The sequence below is a fragment of the Calonectris borealis genome, chromosome 4, assembly GCF_964195595.1.
Source record: "Calonectris borealis chromosome 4, bCalBor7.hap1.2, whole genome shotgun sequence".
In the NCBI taxonomy this organism is placed as follows: Eukaryota; Metazoa; Chordata; class Aves; order Procellariiformes; family Procellariidae; genus Calonectris; species Calonectris borealis.
The window spans coordinates 12480856-12506768 of NC_134315.1; the positions used below are offsets into that span (position 1 = coordinate 12480856).

At 38.5% G+C, this 25913-nt stretch overlaps 1 protein-coding gene across 9 annotated transcripts in view; it reads left to right on the forward strand.

Moving 5' to 3' along the window:
• ACOX3 (acyl-CoA oxidase 3, pristanoyl) overlaps positions 1-25913 on the forward strand; it is a 41277-nt gene continuing 15364 nt past the window's right edge. For 3 of the 9 annotated variants that reach the window (XR_012673449.1, XR_012673450.1, XM_075148645.1), the window contains exons 1-11: positions 96-499; positions 3597-3775; positions 5345-5578; positions 6628-6699; positions 8775-8864; positions 10532-10675; positions 11533-11621; positions 21510-21606; positions 22024-22206; positions 23592-23714; positions 25337-25457. Coding sequence is in view for 7 of the 9 variants with exons in the window: in XM_075148645.1 (XP_075004746.1) it covers positions 3608-3775; positions 5345-5578; positions 6628-6699; positions 8775-8864; positions 10532-10675; positions 11533-11621; positions 21510-21606; positions 22024-22206; positions 23592-23714; positions 25337-25457 (1321 nt within the window). In the remaining 2 variants the exon portion in view is untranslated. The other 6 variants (XM_075148640.1, XM_075148642.1, XM_075148641.1 and 3 more) reach the window with 6 other exon arrangements.

Consider the following 25913-nt stretch of genomic DNA (forward strand, 5'->3'; position numbering starts at 1 on the left):
CGCCCCGCCACCGCCGCGCAGGGAAGGAGGCGGAGCGCGTCGCAGGCTGCTCCCGTCAGTTCCTGAGGCGGGGACGGCGGCGGCCACAGGTAGGTTTCGCGTCCCTTCGCCCCAGGCCGCGCTTTGAAGCCCTAAGGGAGGCGGCCGCGGGCTGTCCGCCTCACGGCGCAACGGTCGCGGGCAGGGCGGGCGGGAAGCGGCTCCTGTCAGCCCTCGCCGGGGAGCCGCACCTGCCGCCTGCGGGGCGCGGTGAGAAACTGCCGCGACGCCGAACTGCAGCTGAAAAACCCGGGGTACCGTCTGCTCTCAGAAGCAAACGTAGGCTGGAGGATTTTTACCGTATTTATAGCTTTTGTTTGAGGAAGGGCCGTATCGTTGTGACAGCGGCTGCGGTACCTCGGCGTAGAAGCACTTTCTGAAAGCGGACTCAAAACTGGGAACGCTGACTGACAACCTGACAGGCCCCCAGCAGCCCCACTCTTCAAGGAAACAAATCTCGGTACGTTTTTTGGTAGTAAAAACCAGTACGTTACGCAGTCTTTTTTTTTTTTTTTTTTCCCCTCCGAGCAGAAACGAGGCCCCGCCCTGAATTTAGGCCGTTCAAATAGCGGTTGTGCGGTGAAACTTCACGGGACTCTTAAAGAAGCGGTTTATTTCCCTGCCTTTAACCTCTCCGGTGTCGTCTTTCTGTGGGCAGCTGCCATCACCAGTGTTTTTATTTTATTTTCTAGCGGCTCTGCATTTGCGAGTGATGGTGTTTCTGACAGAATAAGGATACAATATCGTTATTCTTGAGGGCTACCAAGTATCTGAGCTGCATCATCATTACACAAGATAATTGACGGTAATACACTGCAAACTGAAATATTCCCTTGTGATTTGCGTACCGTTGTTGTTGTCCAGTTGTGAATTTTAATTACTAGCAGGACCACCTTCCACACAAAAAGGTTTCCAACTCAGCATTTCTCAGAGAAACTGCAGCAGTTCTCAGCAAGTTGAAAATAACATGCATTAATTTTTACTGCCACATCCACAGGCAGATTTCAAAATATCAGCACAAGGCTGCAATTAACGCTGAGTTATTCTTTAGGGCAGTCCTTTGTTACTTTCTTATTGTAACTGCCTGTTTTGTTTTCCTGATTAGTTTTGAAACTGTTTGCTTGGAACCAAATTACATTAAAATATTGTGTGAAGGCAGAGGGAGAAATTGTGATTTTTTTGAAATACAAGATCTTTTTTATGAATGCTCAGATTTTCTCACTTGAGCAATCTCATTGATTTGCAATGTAAATAAAGTTAGATGCAATAACTGCAATATTTTGATGTAAATTTTTCTCTGTTCTGAGCCAGAAGCCTTGAACTTCTGCCTGATTTACCTGTTTTCCAGTTAGAAGAGTAATGTCTGTTTATTTGGCTCCCGGTTAAAATGCTCTTTCTTGATGCCCTTCCCCCCCCCCCCCCCCCTTTTCTTTCCAAACCTGTTGCTCAATACTGAACTGCACCTTCCTAGAACCAATTTGGAAGTCACATGTAGAAACACTATCCTGCCATCCTCTTCTACTATTGTCTGTACTGTCCAGAACTAGAAAATGACCTCCATAAGAGGATTAGGTTGAAAGAAAAGAAATGTAGCAAGGAAGTATATCAAGATGATGAGGAAGAAAAAGTGATGGAAAAGGTAGAATGGCAAACCAGTAGTTTCTGTACTTTATAGTGCTGTACATAGTCTGTACTAAGCCCTTGGCCAGCCCTGCGCCTGGATGTCCTCCCAGTACCTTTGAGAATTGCTTCTTCCAGCCAGTCCCTTTGTTATAATGTGGCCAGCTTCTGTTCCCCTGCCCGATCATTTTTGCATCTTACAAGCATGACACAGATCTCTGCCATCTGCATGAAGTGACAGAAATTGCTGGGTGGGATATGAACAGGTAGCAGCAGAGGGCACTCCGACATCTGCTTCTGGAAGCAGCAGAGGTATAAGCCTTTACTCTTTGGGCCAGGTTCTAACACAAAGTGAGATTCCCCTTCTCTCCAAAACCAGTGCGGTTGTACCTACTGATATTGAAATCCTGCTGGTTCTGTGAAGCTTTGCAATGCACTTGCATGACCCATAGATATACACAACAAAATGACAGCAGACTTCATGGAGCCTTACTGCTTTTGGTCATATACGCAAGAGTCTGAGATCAACTCAGCAGAGAAAAGAGTGTATTCAGAAAAAAATGTTTAGTGGGAAGACAGACTAAAAATGTTATAAGCCAGCACATAACAGAAATGCAAATTTAAACTTTAGGGAGGAAAGAAGGAAGAGTGAAGTTTATGTGTGGTTGCGATGTTCATACTTTGTACTATTTTAAATTTATTCTTGAGTATGGCAATATGACACTTAAAAGAAGTGCATACCTACGTGCTTACGATTTTCCAGAACTGCATCATCCATGTAGAAGAAAAGCCCTGTAGTGTTATGTGTTTTGTAGAAGTCGCTACTGTGATAGTTTTATTTGACTTCATTTATGTAGATTTAATCTGTACCTTTTACAGACCCATTGCAGACAGGGTTTGTCTGCAATGAAATGCTTGTCTCATTCACTTGTTCTATTCAAGTCAATGTTAGTGGTGGACAACATGTTGATATTGTTCTAGTTTCACAATTCTAAATGTTCACCATATCAAAGCAATGGAATAGTATACAGGACCAGAGGTGTTTATGTTTCTCCTACGTAAAGCCACCTATTTGTTTCTGTGCCATACTCCTAATGGCCTGGGCAGATATACCCAGGTAGCATAGTGCTTGCATAGCCAAGTGGATCTATGGGAGCTAACCCAGTTCTGGACAAGATTAAATTAGGCAAAGGAGATGCAAATGTTCAGAATTTTACAGAAATTTGTTTCTTGCAATCGGTGTACATGAAATAAAGGTTTTATTATCCACTTACTCTTTCATATATTCAACCAGTGGAAGATAAGGGCAGAATTCCTACTGTTTGCCTGTTGTCTTCTGTCTCGTGTTTATGCACAAACAATGGCTCATCACTTCAGTTATGTAAAAGCAAACCTTAACACATAACCAACATGCCATTTAGTTAAAAGTTTTTTAAATGTTTAGTGATGTGGAAATAGTACAGGCATCTCCTGCATTTGAACAGGGCTTTGTAAGCACGTCTGGGTGCTTTAATATTTTATTATTTCGCATTTAAGTTAGAAACAAGGTAACAGTTATTCACATTATGTTATTTAAAACATGTTATTTTCTTGACTGATTCTTTTAGCTCATCCCCCCTTTCTTATACACAATATTAACTAATGGTGTCCCTGTTTCGTATTTTGCTTATTTTAAAAGGTTTAGCTCATATTTTAATAACAAAGACCATGTAATTAATTTACATTTGATCAAAGGCATTTTTTTTTCTTAGCTTGTACCAAGCCAATTGAATTAGAAAAATGGAAGGGCAAGCTTTTAGTTGGCTCTGCACCGCTATACTCATAGATTTGAAAAGTCTATGGATTTAATTAACAACCCTTTTGATTTCTTTTTATTATTAAAAATTAGACATCTTCAGTGCTTCAGTTTGTGCTGTATCTTTTCTTGTTTGATGCAGTTTAGGTACCAATGGCATCCACACTGAACCTGAAACAAGCCACTGGCAACCAAAATTCATGGGATACTTTGCTACCAGATTTCCCTAAAGGACCGCTATGCAAATATCGTAAGAAAGCTTCCTTCAACTGGAAGGAGATGGCAGTGTTACTAGATGGCGAAGATATCATCCAGCTTAAGGTAAACTTTGCAAGAATTGTAAGCATGTTTTAATTTTTGAGATATCTTATCAGTAGAAGCAAGTATGTGATCTTCAAAGGGAGACTATTTACTTTAATAATACTCTGTAGATATGGAGCATGAAGGAATTGGGTTTGCACATCCAATTTTCAGAACAGAACTGAACTTTGAAGCAACCTATTTTGCTGTCCCATAAGGCTCATTTCATTACTGAACATCAGGGGAGACCAGCAGGTGCTACATTACAGAACTTCAGTGTTCATTTCAAACTGAGAAAGAACTATATTCTATCATATTTCTTTACTGTAGTGTTTGCATTAAATCATATATGCCACGGTTTTACAATGCATTTAAGCTGAACTAAGTTCATGCCTCTGTCAAACCTAGTATTTCTGTCTTCCTTTGACCTGACATAATTTCCTACGATCTTCTATGCTTTCATTAATGCTTATGTGGCAATGCAGTTGGACAGATTAGCATGCCTACCTCGCTGAAAGCTAACCCTGCCAAAAAAGAAATTAATTGCAGCACAAGAGGTGGTGTGGGAACGCATGACTCGGAGATGTAGGAGGAGAAAGAACTGGCTTTTTTGAAGGTGGTATAGATTTACATTGATTTAAGCTCATCTTGCACATTCACCGTAATTATTAAAATCTTAGAAGGTGGATCAGAGAAATCAGAAATGCCTTGTTCTGCATCTGACTAATATGCTTAAGAGCATAGAAGAAACACAAGTTCTCTGTGTCTGAGGGAGTTTCAAAGCTGTAGGGGCAAATAGTATTGTTCATACAGAGAGAGGGAATGACCCTACCTTTCAAAGAAAAGCACAGGAAATCATCTGGTTTTCTTCCTTCTTACTGTGTCATTCTCTTCAGAGATGAGGAAGGGACTTCAAAAACCTTTTTAAAAGATTTTGCCTAAGGCACTGCATCCTTTTTTCTATATTACATGAACGACAATTAAGAAGATGTGGATATCTTGGAGACGCAGAGAACTGAGGTGAAAAAATGCCATAATATATCATCTAACGAAAAAAAAGATCCAAATTAAAACATTAAAAGATGCATATCCCCATATTGAATGGCTGCATATGATGGTTCCATTAAATTGAGTACATTTCTGCTTTCACCTGGGAACAGAGCAGTTGTGGTAGCTTAATGGCTTTACCATTATGGCATATTTCTAACTGAATGTAACCCCAGAGTTTTACCTTTATCCTCCGACTGAGGGCCATTGCCCTTTAGATCCTGCCAGCAGCTTCATATAGTGAAATAATGAAGCTGCTATAAAAAGCAAGTTTTACCATACTGTTCTCTTACATTCAGAGTGAATCAGTCCCACACTTACTACTTCATGACGAAGGAGCTTTCATAAAATTTAGCTGCATGAACTGTATGTATAATGACAGACCATTTAAATATATTTTTTAATTCTCTGGAGTTTTGGCTTTATAAATCTACATCTTCTATCAAACGATTGTAGTTTGAGGCCTAGTATTATGCTAGAAGAATATTTGTTTTGTTAATGCTTTTAGATTAACATTCTCATATCAGTTTTTTCCTCCTCAAGAACAGAATCTTCTCTGCTCTGGAAAGTGATCCTCTCTTTGCACATCATCCTGGAGAAGATTTGTGCCGTGAGAAATATCAGGAGCTGACATTCCTGCGCTGTAAAAGGCTCTTTGAGTATGATTTTCTTACTCAGCAAGAGATCATAGAGAACCCATTAAAGATACTTAATATGGTGATCTGTATAGGAATGTACGACTGGTCTCCATGTCTCCAGTATTTCTTACATTGCGGTGTAAGTACAGTTCAAAGGGTATAGTGGTGTATATTTGAATTTAAGTGTCTTGTAATACCATAATTCTGTTGCTTTCTGCCTGTTTTATTAAAGCTATATCTTTTCCCAGTCCTTTGTTTTAAAAAATGGAATTCAGTTTAACTCTTTAGAAGAATCAGAGAGCTGTGGGATGAAGTTAGTAGATCTTTGTCATTAAGCCCTGTCTCCACTGGAATCCCACCTGGAAAGTAAAGGTGGAACAGCATAGACAGAACTACAGAAAGATATTTTGATGTCTACAGTTCTACCTTCTTTTGTCCACTCCTGTGCCTCCTCTCTGGGGCAGTAGCAACCAAAGAACTTGGTGGTTGGGCCCTATTTCGTGGCGATGTCTTTGCTACAGGTAGAGGTATCAGAAACTTCCTTGCCTAACCCCCGGTGTCTTGATTCAGGGCAGAATCTAGAAGGAATGGAAACCAGTGTAAAGTTTCTCACTGACATCAGTGGCTGTCAGACATCATCTGTTCATCAGTTGCTCCCTAGATGAGTCTCTCAGAAAGAATACTTGACATAGCTGGTCAAATAATATTAGTTGAATTAATTAATTATTACTATTCACATGGCAGGGGAGAGTCTGGAAATTATAGTTTTGTTATGTGAATATCCATCCAGAAAAACTGAAGGTAGCTTTAAAAACTATTCTTGTCTGATCTGGAAGCAGCTACCTTCAGTTCCCAATCCATTTGCAGTAAAACGAACTAGAATAGTCTTAAAGTTTTACTTTATTCAAGGGGACATCAGGAAGGACAAGTGGAAAGTGAGCTCATTAAGCATTTTTAAGAGTTTGCAATGAAGACTTGAACAGGTTAGAGTTCAGTCCTCTGTAAAGGGGCCTTGACAAGATCAAATCCTGACTTACCTCCTCCAGCTATGGTCTAAGTAGTTTACTGTGCAGCCTATTTTCCCTGGTCTCTTTAGTGGACATCACTATTACAAATTATTACACATGTGCAATTCGTGCTTTCTATCACAGGGTCACTGATGTCATTCATAATTCTCTGTTTTTACAGGTATTTGCAGGTACAATTTTGACTGCTTCTACGAGGTTTGCAGACTTTGTGAAAAAAGTTTATAGCATGGAGGTAAATTTTTTTTTTGATAACTTGTGAGAAATGGGCACTGTCAGAACCATGGCACCACCTGCACCCTTGTGTTATTTCTGACCTATTTGCTTACCTAGGTACTTCTAAATAGGAAAAGACAAGACCAAGGAGCAGATTTAAGCACTGAGCCCTGACTATCCTCACTGCTAGCTATTATGCCACTTCCTGGATCTGTTTTAGACTGTCCAAGTTAACATGCAGACAAAGTTTGGGGACCACTGTTGTGGTTTAACCTGTCAGGCAGCTAAACACCACACAGCCGCTCACTCACTCCCCCCCCGCAGTGGGATGGGGGAAAGAATCGGAAGAGTAAAAATGAGAACGTTTATGGGTTGAGATAAGAACAGTTTAATAATTGAAATAAAATATAATAATAATATGTAATTAAAAGAAAGATGACAAAAAGAGAAGGAAATAAAACCCAAGAAAGACAAGTGATGCAAATGAAAAAAAACCCCAGAACGATTGTTCACCACCCACGGACTGATGCCCAGCCAGTCCCTGAGCAGTGGCCCCCCCACCTATCTTTCCCCTAGTTTATATACTGAGCATGATGTCATACGGTATGGAATATCCCATTGGCCAGTTTCGGTCAGCTGTCCTGGCTGTGCCCCCTCCCAGCTTCTTGTGCATCTCCAGCCTTCTCAGTCGGTAGAGCATAAGAAGCTGAGAAGGCCTTGACTCTGTGTAAGCACTTGTCAGCCATAACGAAAACATCTTTATATTATCAATGCCATTTTCAGCACAAATCCAAAACATAGCCCCATAGTAGTTACTACGAACAAAATCAGCTCTATCCCAGCCAAAACCAGCACACTCCCAAAAGGCAGTACGGATGACGCTACACCAGTTTAATCTCCATCCACACTCATTTACGAGTATCCTAGCAAGTTTTGGATGCTAAAACACGCCCACCTCCCATATCTACATCATACACGTCTGCAACACATATCCTTGCCTTGGTGCTATAAAAGTTCCATTCTGATGCTATAAAATGGAAAATAATAATGTCTTAATGCCACAGAAATACCACATGGAGTCCAGTGGAGACTCAGGACCAAATACCCTGCAGAATAAGTGCAGCCTATCAGATATAGAAGGAGCCGATCCTAAACAATTTCTCCTCTCTATGCCATTTGACCATGTGGGCAGCATTCACTGTCTGGCCTGACCCTCTTTAATTTTGCAAGATATATATGCTGAGTGCACCCAAACTGAGCTTCATGCTTCTTTTCTTATTCTTTATCAATTCTTATCTTTTTTTTTTGCCAACCATTCACCTTCCTTGCTTATTTAATTTTCTGAAATTGTGTGTTTATCTGTCTGCTCTTAGACAACAATATACTGCTACATAGTTCTGATTGGATACCCCATGCTGAAGATCAGGATGAATTCTTTTAATGACTCTCAGTCTAAGCAAAAGCCTTAGGATATGTATTTGTCAGAATAATTTTGCTTGAGGCTTCAGTTTTTTGGTTTGGTGTTTGGTTTTTTTTATTCTCACTTGCTTTTCACAGGTTTGTTACTGAAGAGTATGTACTAAGACCAAACCAGTCTAGGGTAAGGGGTTGCAGCATGCACATTTCAGTGTGGCTTCAAGGAGGCAGTGTTCCCAAATGTTGCTGAAAACCAAGTGTATCTTTATATTGATATTATATAAATTTATCCCCTTCAATAATGTAGGCTTTTTGCAATTTTAAAAATAAATAGCCTCATTCTGGTTTTTCCCTAACTTTGGGAGTTCCCAGAACTGCTTGTAATGCAAGCAGACTTGCCAGTTTTCACCACGCAACAGTTCTTTCAACCCAGACAGCTGAAAACTTAGTCGGTGTAATAATCTGTACCTGCCTGAATGAGTCAGCCATCAGCAAAGGAAAAAAATACCTGTTACTTGACTGCAGGCATGATGTCCTAGCCTTAGGGTTACATCTGATTGGTTTCTTGCAATTGCAAGTTACTTTCCAACAGCTGAATTTACAATCATTTGAAATTCTTACAGTTTTAATTGCTGTAATAAAGTGGTCTTGAACTGTGCTTTATATCTTCTTATTTAGATTTTTGGTTGTTTTGCTCTGACTGAACTCAGCCATGGAACTAATACCAAAGGCATACGGACTACTGCCACATTTGATCGTAGCACTCAGGTTAGTCCTTAATGTACAGAAATAATGTCTGACACTGTTAAGCTCGGTTATTTACTAACAGGACAGAATGATTCAGGGATTTCTTTGATAAACAAAAAAGAATCAAGTTCAACTCGAAATGCAAAAAAAAGTCAAGTATTTATATTATTACAAATATTTACAATAAACCCAGCAATTTCTGTTTTCTTGCTTTGTCTTCTGGTTGTGATATAAAATAAGGATAGCATCCTTCTCCTCCGTTGTGTCTCTTAAGGAATAGTTGGACGTGCAGATTAAATTGTCTTTTGTCTTTAAATATGAAGGCTTTATAAACAAAGATTAGGATTATTTCCTGAGAATGAGAAAAAGAAATACAAAAAAGAGATAACAAGACTATCAGAGACCCAAAGAAGAAAACAATAAACTGCTTTTTCCATTAGGATAGTGCTTACTCTTAATAATTTGTTTTCTGAAATCAACACCACTGCAGAAATAAATTCATTGTCCTAACATATTTTCAGTAAATGAATAGAACTCATTGTAGTTTTACATTAAGGGAGAAGAAAATAGAAGGTAAGAGAGCAGACTGATAGAACTTTCTCTTTGTCATCTACATGCTTAGTTTATGCCAAGCTGAATTTAAAATGTGTTATTTCATATCCCAATAAGGTAGGCTCATCATCTTCCCCAAAAGGCTCTGGCATTTTATTGCACTGTAATATGCAGAACTGGGTGCTATTACTGTCAACAAACAATGTCATGTTATGAGGTGGCTTCAAAAGTATGAGAAATGAGAATCATAGATTTGAAACGTAAGATTTTATATTCTTCAGTAGGACAGCATTCCAGTCTGCATTTTTTCATATACAAGCAATTCAGTGAGCATTTATGCAACATGGACTATCAGATCCCTTTCCAGGAAAAAAAAAAAAAACACAAACAAAAAAAACCAAACTTGTGAGATTGGCAGCATGAAAAGTTCCATTTAAATAAATTGAGTTTTAGGCTGGTGATGAGCGCACTGCAGTAAAAGTGACTGGAATGACTAAATCTTTGTTAAGATCATGAAGCTCTGAGTTCAGATTTCTTTTACAGCCAGAAAGCACACTGTTTGGAATCAAAAAATCCGAATGCTGAAGCTATGTCTAAATTTCAGGATACTTGTGTTCTTCAGAATTCCCACTACTCATGGTCCCCCAGTTGTCCAAACTGGGAAGTGTGCTGCCTTTCACACCATCAACCAGGCTTCCTTTCCGTACAAAACTGCATAAGGAGGAGGTGGTCCCTGCATAGGTTTTGGCCCTCACAGCTGAGACACCCCTCACAGTCCCTCATGTGGACTCATAGCTCAGCTTAACATAAGATCTAGGAAATGCTTCTGAGTCCATCACTTTGCTTTACTTTTTTTAACTGCAATTTTTTTTTTAAATGAGCAATTAAAAGGCTGAATTTCAGGCTTTAGAATGAAGTAATGAACTTTTTCAGCTCTAAATTTTTCCTAGCTACATGTATTCTCCAAAGTTGAACACAATAAGAGAGATCTCAGCTGTTGGAGTGGAGTACAGAATGAAACCCTGACAGTTAATGGGTGTTTTCAAAACATTACCATGGTCATGAAAAAAAAAGAAAATAGCCATGTGTTGATTTTTATGATTTATATAATTTGCTCCTTTCTTTCCTGGCTACAGGAATTTATCATCAATACTCCTGACTTTGAAGCTGCAAAGTTCTGGGTTGGTAATATGGGGAAACATGCCACTCATGCAGTTGTGTACGCCCAGCTCTATACTCCTGATGGACAGTGCCAAGGATTACATTCCTTTATTGTACAAGTAGGGTAGAAATCTTTTTTTCTTTTTGGGGGGGAGTGGGTTGAAATTAAAGACTTTCTGTTATGCTGTTACTTATAACTGACCAGCAGATTCTTTAATTAATGCCTTCAATATGTATTGCAATTGTAACAGGTGTACTGTTTTTAAATGTTCACTGATTTTATGATGGTTGTACAGCCAGTTTTATACTGTCAGTTTTCAGCAAAAAATTCTGAAAAATATAAAAGAACTGAAAAGCCTCCAGATTATCACGCTACCTATATAGTTAGAACTAACCTATGCTATATCAAGACCTGGATCAAGTCTTGGATGAGGCTTAAGATGATTTATGTCTGCCAATGCTGCAGGCTGATCTGCATGAAATCTGCAATCTCTGTACCACAGAGATCAGTTTATAAGATTAAAGGCATCAGAAAATATGGCAATGTAGTAGAGAAGTTGTACGTAGTAAAATGAACTAGTTGCAAACTGAACAGAATTTATTACAAAATCGGGGAATATCTCAAAGCTGATTGTTATATAAAAGTTCCATTGATTCCTACTATGTCTGTGTACACCTGAAGAAGATTTCAATGCTAGTCTGATGAGAGCAGTCATCAGTGTTAAGGCGTGTTTAACATAGTGATGTAATTAGTGTCATATTGCCAAAGTAATTTTCATTAAGGGATCTATGTCCTGAATGAGAGGGTATGTAAGTACAAGTTATATCCCAGATTATGTGCTGGAAAAAACCGGAGAGCTTTCTTTTATGTTAATAATAGAATACAAGTTGGGAATATTTTTACTGTTTGAAAAGTTCAGCCAATATCTTGCATTGTTCCACAACTGAAATAATGTTTTGTTCCGCTTCTATGCAGATTCGAGATACAAAAACTCTCCTACCAATACCAGGTGTGATGGTGGGTGACATAGGAAAGAAACTTGGGCAAAACGGGTTGGATAATGGGTAAGTCAATCCATTTGAAGGAGGAAACATTCTGGATTGTGTCACACTGTAGTGGTGCAAATATCCTCCTGTGTCAGTTCTGTCTTTACTTCTGAGGTATTCGCTAGTGGTTTTACGTTGGTGGTATTTCTGAAAAAAACCCAAATTGAAAAATCTTGAATTTCAGTATTTTCTATCTGAATAACCATAGTCTTTCTGCTTCTCTCACTTTTTAGAATATGAAGTGCCACTGATAGTCTGTGAATATCCCCAAGCATTCTTGCAGTCATAGACTCTGCAACAGTAACAATGAAAAAAAACCAAAAAATCCATTAAGTTCTGAGTAAAGAACTTTATCAGCCTCTCCACCCATCTGGGTGTAAGCCCTTAATTATTTTGTCTGTTGATTTCCAGCCCACAGGAAGGCTAATGGAGGTCCACAAACAAGGTTTATTGTTAATAAAAATGTAAGATTAATGACACCCAGTAGAGAAACTAGGTATCTTGTTTAAACCATGGGATTTCTGGACTAATCCTGTTCACTGCAGAAGAGAAGGAGAAGGTTAGTTATTTTTTTCTGTCTTCTCTGTGTACGGTTGAAATAAAGTACCTGTTCTGAGTCACAGACTTCAGTGGCCTTACTGTGTCCCTGCTAACCAAAGGTGCCTGATGGGGAGGAGAGACAGTGAGGAATCAGAGGTAGATTTCTGCATTAAAACAGCCATTATGTAAAAATTATGATTTAAACCCCTGTATTGGTTACATAGCTCTGTGTAAAGACAGAGACTTAGTAAGAGGGTCACTTCTTTATGCCTCAAATTTACCTCTTTCTGATGATTCAGTTTGTTACAGATTGTATTGTCCTTCATAACACCATTCCAGTAAACAAAGTATAAACATCCTAAGGTCTCCTGCTTTCAAATGTAATGGCTTTGACTGGCTTTCCAGAAGGTCGTAGGTCTTCTGTAGTCTCTGCCAGCCTCCTCCTCATGTCCCAAATAGCCTGTAGTGGCAAAAACAGCACTGACTTTTATTTATGTAGATCATTCTCATTGATGCTCTATTGCTTGAAGACACAGTCGAAATAAAGAAAAAAACCATAGAAAATTAAGTTTCATAGAGGAAAAATGTGAGAAAAGGCCTGGAAAAGAAGGGGGTTTGGGTTTTGGTGGGTATTTTTGCCTGTATCTGCATTACAAACTAGTAGCCACCAGATGGCACAGCAACATGGGCCGGAGTAATCTAAATGTAATTCAGCTTCATATTTCTGTAGAAATGCTCAGATTCTGCTGTTTGTTCTTAATTTGCAGCATAGTTTTATGCACAACACGAGGAAGGAGAAGAGTGTGCTTGTCACATAACATCAAAATGCGCATAAATTTAAGATCCATTTATCCTTTGATCTACTGCGAAAAAATAGAGCATTTCTTACAATAACGGTAATAACTGAATAACCTGAAATGATAATCTACATAATACACTGTAAATAAGAGATACCAAAAACTTCCTATCTTAATGACAGATGGAATCCCTTATCTTAGTTATGACATCACATGTCATTTAAAGCAATCATAGGGCATTCTAATCTTCCTGTTTACTTTGCATATGCTGCTTTAAAAAATACTATTATTTTCTGCTAACAGCAGTCCCTGAGGAGCCCCAATCATGGATCTAGATCTCTTAAGTATAGATTAAGACAGTCCCTGCATTAGAAAGCTTAAGTCTAAGACAGCACCTGCAGATTAAGATAGAGGGACGAGGGAGCCCAAGGTTACTAGTAGATACCCTTCATTCAGCTGAAAACTGTAGGTGCCTGTGTTCCTGATCTACCCCAGCTATTTTCTTTGGAGAGGTCTGGGGTTAGATGCCAACATTGTTCACAAGAACTAGAGAACTAGTTTTCACTTTTCAACCCTCCTGCTCACACTGAGCTGTCAAAAATATCAGGACTTGTACACATGGCTTCTCAGAGGTACATGAAGGCCTGGATGGGGACTGGAGAGGTAGTAGCTTCATAGCTCTGCATTTGTTTGCAGAGAGGACAAGCTGTGCCACTCTAGAAGATGGACCGTTGTTTGCATGATCTGCAAAATGCCAGGATTCACAGGGAAACATTTCATCCTGGGCCACCAGACACTGCCTTGTCAAGGTGTTGTCCTAAGCAGTTTAGTAATCTTACATCCTAGCTTATCCCAGAGAAGGCGCAGCCTGCAGTTCTTGTGCAGTATAGAAGCCTGTTGTACGTGGTGGTGAGAAAACATTCCATTATGCTGTGATTACAAGTGTTTTTGAATGTATGTGAGAAGTCTGGTTCAACTACCATAGACAGTAAATCAGATATATTTCCATGTAGTTACACTCAGGATAAATGGTCAGAGTGAAGATCAGAGTCTGACATCTGAGATGTCAGATTTTGTTCCTGCACTTCAAGATGTTTATACTACCAATTTTCAGTATGGGTACAGAGAGTTAAGCTCCTGAACACTTACGTAGGACATGGGGAAGGAATTCCAGAGCTTCCTTGGAAAATGCCATTGATTTATGCTACGAAAGAGAACAGAGTAGGTGATTGTAGTTGTCCCTTCTGGCTTTGGAAAACAATTAATCTCTTGGGTCGTTTGGCTGAAGACTGGTTTCCTGCTAACAGTGTAATGTTTTCAGTAAGAGAAAGAATTTCAGAAGTAATGTGGGAATTTTTGCAGTGTAAATCCAATTGACTAACCTGCTCCTTCTAAGTCTGTTTTTCCAAATAATTCTCATAGCTTCATAATTGTAATGTCCGAAAATCACATGGGTTTTGCAAGGCTTTGTAACTTCAGCTATCCTGACAAAAAAGACAAAATCACTTTAAACTATTTTAAAATATTTTTCTTTCTCTCTGTTATTTACAACAATTTGTGTAATCAATACATAAATGGTTAAAGATAGAACTCCAGTTTTTCTTATGGGGAGTTTAGACTGGTTTTGTATTTTGTTACCAGAAAAACAAATCAGACTGCCACCAGGGGATGCAAGTGCTTCAATCTTTATTTTTATAATACAAAAATGTCCACCTGTTCCTACTGCTCTGGCAGTCTTTGAAATGTGCTGTTCACTGAGGTCTCAAAATGGAAGTAGCTGAGGAAAAAAACAACCACTAAAAAAAACTCTGGGTATTTGGGATCCAGGGGCTTTTCAATAAAATACATGGCAGGCATAAGAGGAGGGACATAAAGCAAGAGCTTGGGTAAGTGCTGATGTGCATTTCTGTTTCTTCCCTTTGTTGTGGTGTTTTTTTTTTTTGTCTACCCTGGCTAATGTAACATTACCAAAATTATCCGTTACTGCAGTGCAAGTCAGTAAACAATTGCCACTGAATCGGTGGTAACCAATTTCATGTCCAGTTGTAACTAGCAGCAAATTGCTGCTTTCCCCGCTCCAGAAATAGAAATGATGCTCAACTGAATCTACATGGGGAAGAGCTGAAAAATCAGTTACAAGTGTGCTTCTGAAGTGGTGCTTAACATGCCTGTCTTTGTAAAACATGCTCTGAGCTCGTTCCTACTGATAACGTATATGCAGTTTGTTGAGCAGACAAAAACTATAAGGGAAGAACTAGCGAAATGAAGCTATCAAAGATACAGCAAACCACTGTCAGACAGAAAGCTGTTTATTTTAACTGAATTGTTTGTAGGGGAGAAAAGAATCTTTCTGGGGAAAGAAGAATTGTTAGCTGTATCCAATCATAATGGTGGACTTTGGAAGACTGAAGTTTTTTATTAGCTCTTTAACAACCTTTCATGTACAATTAAAATGTAATCAATCCCTCCACACATACAACATGCAAAGACATTTAGCATGTTCTCTAGCAATCACTGAGGCCAGATTCAATTTTCTGGATACTGAAAACAAAACAAAACACCCGAGAGGAAATGGGAAAAGGGGATTTATTGGGCAGAAAAGCAATAAATGGTGTAAAAGAATCCCTCCTGGAAAGAGATTGCAGGTTCTGAAAGCCCTCAGTGAAATTCCTTGTATATTGGCAAAGATGCCTTTTAAATGGTTAATTCATATTTTTTTTGCTTTGTTACTATTTCAGTATCAGTGCCAATAATACATTAAGATTCTCCTACTGCTAGTTTAAGGGTAGAACAAATGAAAGTCTAGTCCTTCGAAGGGTTTTTGTCTCCTAGTATTTATCCTCTTAACTCTTATTTAGATTTTGCAATGGTTGCAGTTATTTCACTAGGAAGATAGGAGCTGAAATACATGGTTGAAGCCTAAATAGTCTTTGGAGCTTCATCTTACAGTCTGAAGCAGTAGTTTGGTGAAGATAATTTCCATACTCAGCTGCTTTGGTTGTTTGCTTCTACTCCCACACTGCCTTTTCTTTGTGCTGGGACAAACATTTGTGTAGCTGTGTAGGGGACTCGGCTAGGGAACTGGAACTGCCTGAAAACTAATCCGACAAAAAAAAAACCAAAATTTGGCTGTCTTCAACCTGATCATTTGTCAGGTCTGATTCACTGCAAGGCCACAGAAGAGGCTGTTGCAGTACAGTGAAAGGGACACTACACGGATGTGAATAAGAAAGCAAATGTAGAAATCAGTCGTGCTTCTCAAATCAACAAGCTTATGCTCGTTTAACGTTTTTGTTCTCCTGCAGCCTCTGACCAGAGTCACAAACAATTCCAATAGTAATGAAGCAGCTATAAAATAAAAATAAATGTTAAAAATGCCTGTGCCTGTACCTACATTATCTGAATACAGTACCATCAATCCTTCAATCCTTGTGAACAGTGCCACTTTGAGTTAAACGAAATATTTTGCAAGACACATCTTGCAGTTTAAGTCAAAACAGTGATTTTTGCAGTGTAATCATTGATATTTCCCTGTTTTGCACTCTCTACTTTGTTTCTACAGTCAAGGTTAGACACTCTATGTGTACATACAGTGCTGTGCACATTGAAAAGATGTAGTCACATTGCTAAAGAGTGCTGCCTTATCCCCTCATTTTTGTCACAAGTACCTCAAAACTGTGTAGCCATAGCCACACTGACAGGCATTTGATGGTGCTAATGGGGAAAGGTGGATTCAGATCTGGTCACGCATTTGTTTTACTACCCACAAAAATACAGCCTCACATCTGCAGTGAACTTCAAACAACCTGTTTTCTTCCTTAGCAGAGCTCTCAACAGTTGCAGGAGTCTGCACATCCAGGACTCCTTGCAAGACTGGCACTTAGACTGTAAGAACTTTAGGGTGAGTGGGTCTCTGTGTGTCCATGAAGTCCATTAAGACAGGATTAGGAGGCCTATAAAATGCTATGTTGTTTTATCATTGCTATTGAGCATTACTGTTACAGAGCTGCATTCTTATATTAGAGCGTTGATTGTAGAAACTCGAGCTAAAACATTGCCTTGCAGTTTTCCCCAGCTTCTCTGTAACTCTTCTCAACTCTAACTCTTCTGTGAGTTTCAGTCTGGAATATGTGGCTGTTTTCTTTCCTTCTGCAAGTTTTTCACCAAACCTCTGAAGTGTTATTCTTCCCAAGGTTTACTGTATCCCATAAACAGCCGTGAGATCACTTCACTCACAGCCTTCCAATACCGTTCACCTGCTTTCTGTTTCTGGCTGGAAGGATTGAAGGAACTGTCACTGCACCATCTCTAACGTAGTCAATAACAAAAGCTGGCAGGAAAGGCATTTTAGTGAGTCTGACATTCACCAAAGAATGTTTGAGCTATTTGTACTATAGGTAACAGCTTATTAATTTAGTACTGGCAAAAGGAGCTTGTAGCTTTTCCAGCTGCTCCTTTTTTATCAGCATTACTGCACACCAGATGAATTACCATTGCATGATTTAAAGTCAGTAAGATTAACTTTGCTTGAAATGTTCCCTAAACTACTGGCCAAAGAACCCAAACAAGAATGCTGCTATTGGAATAGCGCTTCACTCTGCTCGGCTAATCTAGGTAGAAGTCTGTGTGATACAGTTTTTTTTTACCTGTGGGCCACATGATGCAAAACTGCACATTGCTATAGAGCCCTATGATATATATTTAAAGTAACAGCTATCTGTCTGTCTTGCTGAGAGGTCTTAATTTCAGTCACACTATTTGCTATGCAGAAGAGGCCCTAAGTAGGGTAGCTTTCAAACCTATGGTCTTGTCATCACCATGTGAAATTTAGCCATTTTCCAAACTTGCTGGTACATGATATCCCCATGACTGTGTATACAGTTCCATTATTGTAAGATATTTCTTGAATTCTTTAAGGAGATTTTTCCCCTAAATGCGTTGACAGATGTGGTCCATGTCTATTCACTATGCTTTCTAGGCTAATAACCATTAGAAATACGATCGTTGACTTCATTAAATCTTACTATTTATTTTTAATATGTTCCGATATCAAGTTCAATTTGGCCAGTATGTCTAACAATTTCAAATAGCAAAGTTCTTGGAGAAGGAGCGTAACAGCAGTTGGCAATGATCTCACAAGGTCACCTAACTCCCAGGTCCTGTAAGGTTCTGCTTTTATTTTCAACACTGGTGCTTATGGGCAATATATCTGATTTCTTTATGCATGGGAATTTTCTGTGTGATTTTTAATTGCTAGTTCTGTCTCTCTCTTTTGCTTTTTAAAGTTTTTGCCATCTTGTATGCGTTTATATTGATAGCAGCTTACAGAAAAAGAAGGAAATAATGTATCTGTAATGGACAATATCAAGGGAAAAATATAAACTTTCAAAAACTGTTATGTGAACTAATTTTGACTTTAAGAAAATAGATTGTTATATAATGATTGGAAATTTAGTATTCTGGTTCACTAGCTGTGAAAAAGTATTATAAGAAGGATATACGTGTGGGTTTTAATCAAAACAATTCTAGGTAATCTTCTATGTGATACAGAATTAGCTACATTATATTTATGTCAGACAGATTATAATAAAACTTTCTACAAGATTTTTCACTCTTTCCAACAAAAGACTTCCGCTAGATTTAACTATTTGGGATTGTATCACAACAGGTAAAAGTGGGTAAAACTGTTTAGGTCATTCAAAGGCTGAGAGAGTTGGGGTTGTTCAGCCTGGAGGAGGGAAGGCTTCAGGGAAACCTTATTGCAGCTTTTCGGTACTTAAAGGACGCTTATAAGAAAGATGGCGGCAAACTTTTTAGCAAGGACCTGTTGCAACAGGACAAGGGGGAATGGTTTTAAATGAAAAGAGAGTAGATTTAGACTAGATATAAGGAAGAAATTTTTTACAGTGAGAGTGGTGAAGCACTGGAACAGGTTGCCCAGAGAGGTGGTGGATGCCCCATCCCTGGAAACGTTCAAGGTCAGGTTGAACGGGGCTCTGAGCAACCTGATCGAGTTGAAGATGTCCCTGCCCATGGCAGGGGAGTTGGACTAGATGACCTTTAAAGGTCCCTTCCAACCCAAACTATTCTATGATTCTATGATTTTGGGAGCTGTTTTGTTTGGCACACATATGCCACATGTTCAATGTTAGTAGGCTTGAATTTCCTAAACGTAGGTTATTAGTATATAGATTAATATATTAGTAGATTTGAATTTGCTTTTTAAGAACTCTGGAGTTTCAAGCACGTAACAATATAAGTAGTTTTCTACAACTGCACAGCTTTTCTGAATGAATTGAACTAATCACTACAGTGTAAAACAGAAAAGGACAGTTTGCCATCTTGTTCATTGTTATTACTACCACAAATCTTACTGTTCATCACACACAGGACTAAACATGTCCAAATATGTGTTTGCAAAGGGAAGTCCCAAGAGCTGGAGCCCTTTGAAATTTCTTCCTAATCTGTGCCCCAAAGATTGTATCATCTCTCTGTTAGGTCAGCTCTTCCTTTAGTCTGGCTTATGATTCCAGTTTTTATCACCTATTCAGTAGCTTTTAAAAATAATATTTCATTGCTTTCTTCCATGAATCTTTCCCTGTTTGGGAGGGATCCTTTATAAACATCCTTGAAGCTCTCTTACTTCCATCACTCTGATTCCTCCTTAAAATTCTCATTTGCTCTAATGGCTTATAAAACAATGCCAATGCTTAGCTGTCAACGTGCTGTGACTGGCAAGTACCATATCAAGAAAGGATTCTTCAGTAGTTAGTGTCTGCCTCACTGTTTGTTTGAACACATTTGTAGCTTCTTGCCTTATGCTTGGATTGTAAGCTCCTAGGAGGAAGTACCTTCTCGTAGTTCTATGGATGTACAGTAACTAGGAAAAGAGAGTGCTAAACTAGGGACCTAAGCCTTGCCACACACACTCTCCTGTAACTAATGAGAAATAATAATAATAATAAAGATAAGTTTGTCTAACATGCATGCTGTTACTGAAAAATATTGGACTTGCTATACAGTTTTAGTTGTGATGGATTTTATTTGGCATATAGGGAACAGAGAATGTGAATTTAACCAAAAGATCTTTTCTGAATGAGATTTTTTATTTTCAGTGATACGAAAAAAAATATTAACAAAGATGGAAGTCAGATTTTGGGAAATTCTGAACGTGCTTCTGTTACAAAGTAATGTTGTCTCACTGAAACTGGCACTTAATAAAGCACTTTTTAGCATCGTTAAGGCCAGTAGGCAGCTGGTTCTTGGTTAGGATAGCATGCCTTTCTCTGTGGCTAAGTCTGAAAATACTGTGTATCTCTAAGGCTGAATAAATTCAGTATGCAGATATGTTTCCTTGGAAACAACTTGTAATTTTAAAGCACATGCAGCAGTGCAGCCCTTATGTAATTTATTAATGTGAAAGACCTGGCTCTCGTGAGCCTTATTAAATAGATCAGCCTGTATTGGCAGGAAAAAGGAATTTACTTTGATTACAAATACAGCTTTTCAAGTGCTATTAGATACTGAGATATTCATGAGTGGAACTGATATTACTGCTATTGTGCCAAGTTGTATTGCCCATTTGGGTGAAACAGTTCATACACTTTCTTCCTGAAGAATATGAATACTCAGGACATTCTGCCTGTTCTAACAACTTCCTTTTTTATTGCTGCTAGGGTGCCACAATTTAGAAAAGGCTATCTTGCTCTTCCCTTTTAAGATGCCACGTTCCAGGGAACAGAAATCCTAGTTTGAGTTTAAACAAAGGAAAATTCTCCGTTCAGTTCCTTCTCAGGGCACTATTTCAGCTATGTCCTCATTTGTATTGCAATAACATGAACGATCCTCACAGATCTGTATTTTAGACTCATAAAAATATATAGTGTCTCTATTCCAAAGAAGTCTCCAGACTGGACTGAACAACACTTCAGTAAAGCACGTGGTTCAGCAGAATTGTTTGTGGCAGGGAATTATTAGGAGTCAGAATGGCCCAGTCAGGTTCTAAGCAGGAGAAGGAAGTTGTTCATCTTCCCAAGCTTTTCGATAGCTGAGATATCAAGCTAAGTAACTTCCCTAAACTCATGCAGACTGAGAATTCAGTTTATGTTTCTGGGCTGTCGGTGAAAGTGTCTGTCAAAACTGCCTCTGTATAAGGTCTCTAATAAGTAACTTTACCTGTCCCTCCCCTCAAACAGAATACATTGCTCATCCTTCCATTAGTTGTTTACTTCTTTACTTACGAAGCTGCTGAAATGGTCTCCTAGAGACAATGGGGTGTTTGTTTTGCTTTCCTAAGCATCATCTTTTTTTTTTAAAAACAAACTGAAGAGTGATAACAAATAATTTCCCATCTTGAATTTCCTCTGTTGCCCTGAGTCTGAAAGCCTTTGTTCTCCCAGGCGTACTCTCCTAAAATTACCTACCTGGCTTGATGGGCACTGTTTCCAGTTCACCGATATGCCTGAGATCATTGTGCAATCGTGTCTTTGTTGTGACCTTTTTTCTGTAATGTAGACACCTCAGACTATGTCTAGTAGATTTTACATTGTTTGTGTTTTTGTTTAAACAGATTTGCCATGTTCCACAATGTCAGGATACCTAAAGAAAACATACTGAATATAGCTGGAGATGTCACAGCTGAGGGGAAGTACTCAAGTTCAATCAAGGTATGAATCAAGGTTTTGTTTCATTAATACAGTTCATTAAATATACAGAGGTATAAGTAGGTTAAGAGATAGAGCATGGGCCTCTCATTTTGGGAAGTACTAGATACCTGGACTTAAACAAGGCTGTTGACGGTTTCACGAGATAGTCAGAATGCTGTTTTTTTAATTGCCTTTCAGAGATGTCTCAACTCACCTTACTGATTTTACTGACTTCTTGTTCTTTGGGCTACCCTGCTGATCCCAAAGTAGTTTCGAGAAACTGCTTTGAGTCTTGCCTGAATGCCTTATCTGAATGTGTCAAGAAACAAGATTAGCCATCTTCTGGGCTTCTGATCATGCTACCAGAGTTGTATCTTTATGGAGGATGTAAATGAAATCTTAGCATCACCATTCAGTCTGTGCCTTTTATTCATTCAGGATGTTAAAGAGCGTTTTAGTGCAGCTCTGGGATCCTTGTCCACTGGCAGAATTCTGATCACAGCGGTTTCCATGACCAATTTAAAGCTTGCCTTATCAATAGCCATTCGCTTCTCAGCAGCTCGCCGTCAGTTTGGACCAACTGATGATGAAGAAATACCTGTTCTTGAATACCAAACACAGGTAAATACTTTGGAATTCACATCTACAGACTTTTATATAATGAAACTCAGATTCAGAGCTACTGCAGATCAAAATAGCAACAGTGAAGTTAGTGAAATTGAAGTTGTCTGTGTCATCTGAAGTGTCATACTAGTGCAGCTGTGGGGATTCATTCCAACTCAAGATCTTCTCCTGGCATGACCAAGCTTTTGACATAAGTTCTTGGAATAGCAAAACCCAAAATACTCATGTTTCTCTGAAGTACCTAGAAACATTTATCTTCTAAAACAGTAACCTTTTCAGAGAAAGACTGTCTTCTGTGCACACATGAAAGTACTGCAGATGTAGGAACTAGTATTTGTTTAAAAATGTCAGTCCCTCTTTTGCTGCTATGCTAATTTTCTCTTTTTTAGCCTTTATGCTTTAAAAGTATAGAAATCAATGACATTCATTGTGGAGAAGTCTCAAGCTAGCACTAATTTTTAGAGGAATGTAACCAAGGTTTTTCTGCATATTATGCAGATGAAAAACACCTTTTGCTCTGAAAAAATAGAACAAGAGTATGTAGGGTAACTGGGAAATAGAGAAAACTCAGATCTGCTGAATGAAAAGGTTAATATATAAGAAGTGCCGAAAACAAACCTGCCCAGTTTGTCCTTGCAAAGTGGGTGCTTTTTTCCAGGTTTGCATTTAGTCTTGCAACTTTAAAAGATTTCATAGGTTTCCACAAACTGGTGAAAGCTGCCTTCTTTCCACCTCTTCTGAATAAGCCAGGGTCTGCTTCCTGCTATTCTTCAAGTCTCAATTTTTCTCAGTTTTGGCTTGTTCTGTGGGCTCTGCTTGCTGAACCTCTCATTCCCTTCTTGCTCTGCCACAAAAGCTTCCTCAAGCAGTTTCTCTTTTTCTTCATGGGCTCTGAGTTGCATGGAGCAGCAACAATGCTTTTTTCTCTACTTCCCAGCCCTGTATTTTTCACAGAATGCAACCAGCATTAACGTACATTCAGCAATGAACAAGCAAGTGAAACAGTTACAACCTCTGTCATGTTGGTATTGAAGAAACACATGAATGATGACTGGCCCCGGCATGCCAGACGCTGTGTAAACACAGGGTAAAAATATGTCTTTGGTCCCCAAAGCTTCAGTGAACTTTTGCATTGGTTTAACAGAATGTTTGTCACAAATACATAAAATGCATGAACTAGAATAACGTAACTGTAACTTGTGCATAGACTAGTTCCATTTAATTATGTTTATAGATGGTTATTGTTAAGTTCTCTTCTCCATGAAACAGTTTTCCAATTTGAACAAAGTAAAAACGAATGGGTTGGTTCAAGATAGTTACATATATATAACTATAAAAATATATACTAATTTGCGATCAAATCTATTTAATTTTTATTCTAGCAATGGCGTCTTCTTCCTTATCTGGCTGCTGCATATGCCTTAGATTATTTCTCCAAATCCTTGTTTGAGAACTTCGTAGAATTTTATGCAGGCTTATTGACAAAGCAAAGGAGTCAGAGACAGGTGAGATATTTACACATTTCTTCTTTGCTGAGTTCTTACTATAATGTCTGGAAATTGTTAAATGAAGGACCTACTTAGAAGTCTTAGGCCATCTAACAATGAAAATGCTAGAGCAATGTCTCAGAAATATGGGACATACAAAGTAAGGATTAAAGCTGCATTCAGAAAAGCATCCAAATTAGTTTTGACGGAGTGGTTAAAGTTTCATTGATTTCTGTGGGATTTAATGTTATGTTCCCTTGCAGAATTGTTTATCATAAATATATGATGATAATGCAAATGCTTATATCTGTTGTAAATGATACTGCAGGGGGCATATATCAAAGACTTTCTGAAATTATACTATTCTTAATTCCTGCACAGACTCTGTGAGTCTGACTTGAGTTTGCAATTCACATTCATGCATTAGGATAAATATTTTTTAATTTAGAAAAAAGTTAAGACTTTTGAGTCTTAATGCTGAATTTCTCATCCACAATCAGACCATTGGAAATCACCCTGTTACAGAGGAAGTAGTTTGATCTGTCTGTCTCTGTGCAAGGACTGATTCTCAACCAAAATAACTGCAATGTGTTTTTTTTATAGCATATAAATTTTATTTAATTTTAAAAATTTTGACAATATTCATTTTTAGGGCCTACACACTGGCTGTGTATTGCTCAGATCTCACTTAAACACTCAGGCTTTTTTCAACTAAAATAAAGCTTATGAAGGATTTGTGTACTAATAGCCGGGTATTCTAATTTCTCCTCTTCGCACAAACCACAGAAGAATTGTTTGATTTTTTTAATCTGATATTTTATCTCTGGAGTTCTCCAGTGCAGTCACTAATCTTAGGCAAAACAGTGGCTATCAGAAAAAAAATTGTGATAGAAAAGAATCTGATTGTTGACAATGTTAAGAATGTAATCCTTATGAATTCCTTTTGTTCTACAGGAGATCTTAAAAAACAAACAAACAAACAAAAACAACCAGGGAGTTACTCTTAAACAAGCTTTGGTAGTATCAACTCACTATCTCCAAAAACTGGAATTCCAAGCACATTTTCAAAGTAGGGCCAACAGAGTTAGTGTAAATGCAGGCTACTGTGATTCTCTGGAAATTGAGAGGGTACATTTAAGTTTTTCTACTCTTTGCAATATCGATACCTGAAAGATCAGTGAAAACCATGTAAAGCAGTAAATATTATAAATATCCTCTTGCTGTCTGGGGAGAGAGGGATTGCTTATGTCACAGAGGGGACAAAGCTTTCTCTGGACGTGCCACCTTCAACCATCGCCTCTCCATCTTTGGGAGGGAAAGATCAGCAAGCAGTGAACTACTCCATGCAATGCCATGTCAGCTGGCACATCTAAGCTAAGATGTACCCATGTGTCCATTACCTGGCACAAATTATTGCTGTGCCATATAAGAAAGTTAGTGCTGAAGGGTTTTCAGTTGTGGTAGGGGTTTTTTTACAGCAGCAAAAAATATGCTTGCATACATCTCGGAAAATTTTATGTATGTATTGCCAGTTACTCTTTTCTTCATTATAAAGCAGAACATGTAGCTATGGCTTTAACTGGTCACAAACTTACTTTGTGTAAAAGTTATCACTCACTTGTAACTTGTTTTTCACAAAGACTGATTCGGGACGTGAGATTCATGCCTTATCTGCTGCCAGCAAACCACTGTTGTCTTGGACTGCTCAGCAGGCAGCCCAGGAGTGCCGAGAAGCTTGTGGAGGACATGGTTACCTTGCCAGTAAGTTACAGACTACTGCACGCACTGATCAGAAAGAGAATGGTTATGTTGATGTGTTCTTTGACTGTTGTTGTGTCATGGTATCTGAATTTTAGCAATATTTTTAGAAAGGGTTTTTTCCTCCTCTCCATATTTTTAAAGTTCATTTCATACCTGATACCACAAAAAAACCCTAAACCCGTGCAGCATCTGCACCAGCATTTGGACAGACTATACATGTGATTCAGACTCAGTTCCAAAAATAAAGATGCAGACTTTATAGATGAAAATTCCCCTTGTAAGCTGAATGCCACACTTTTCTAAAATCTTTCCAGTATATTCATTTTCACAAGCTAAACAGTGAATTTTCAAGCTCATCTGTTGGTAACAATAACTATACATAGAGGAACAGACAACTCTCTTGCATTTTGTCACAGAATAATTATTTAATCCCTCTTAGCTTCCTTTAATACATTG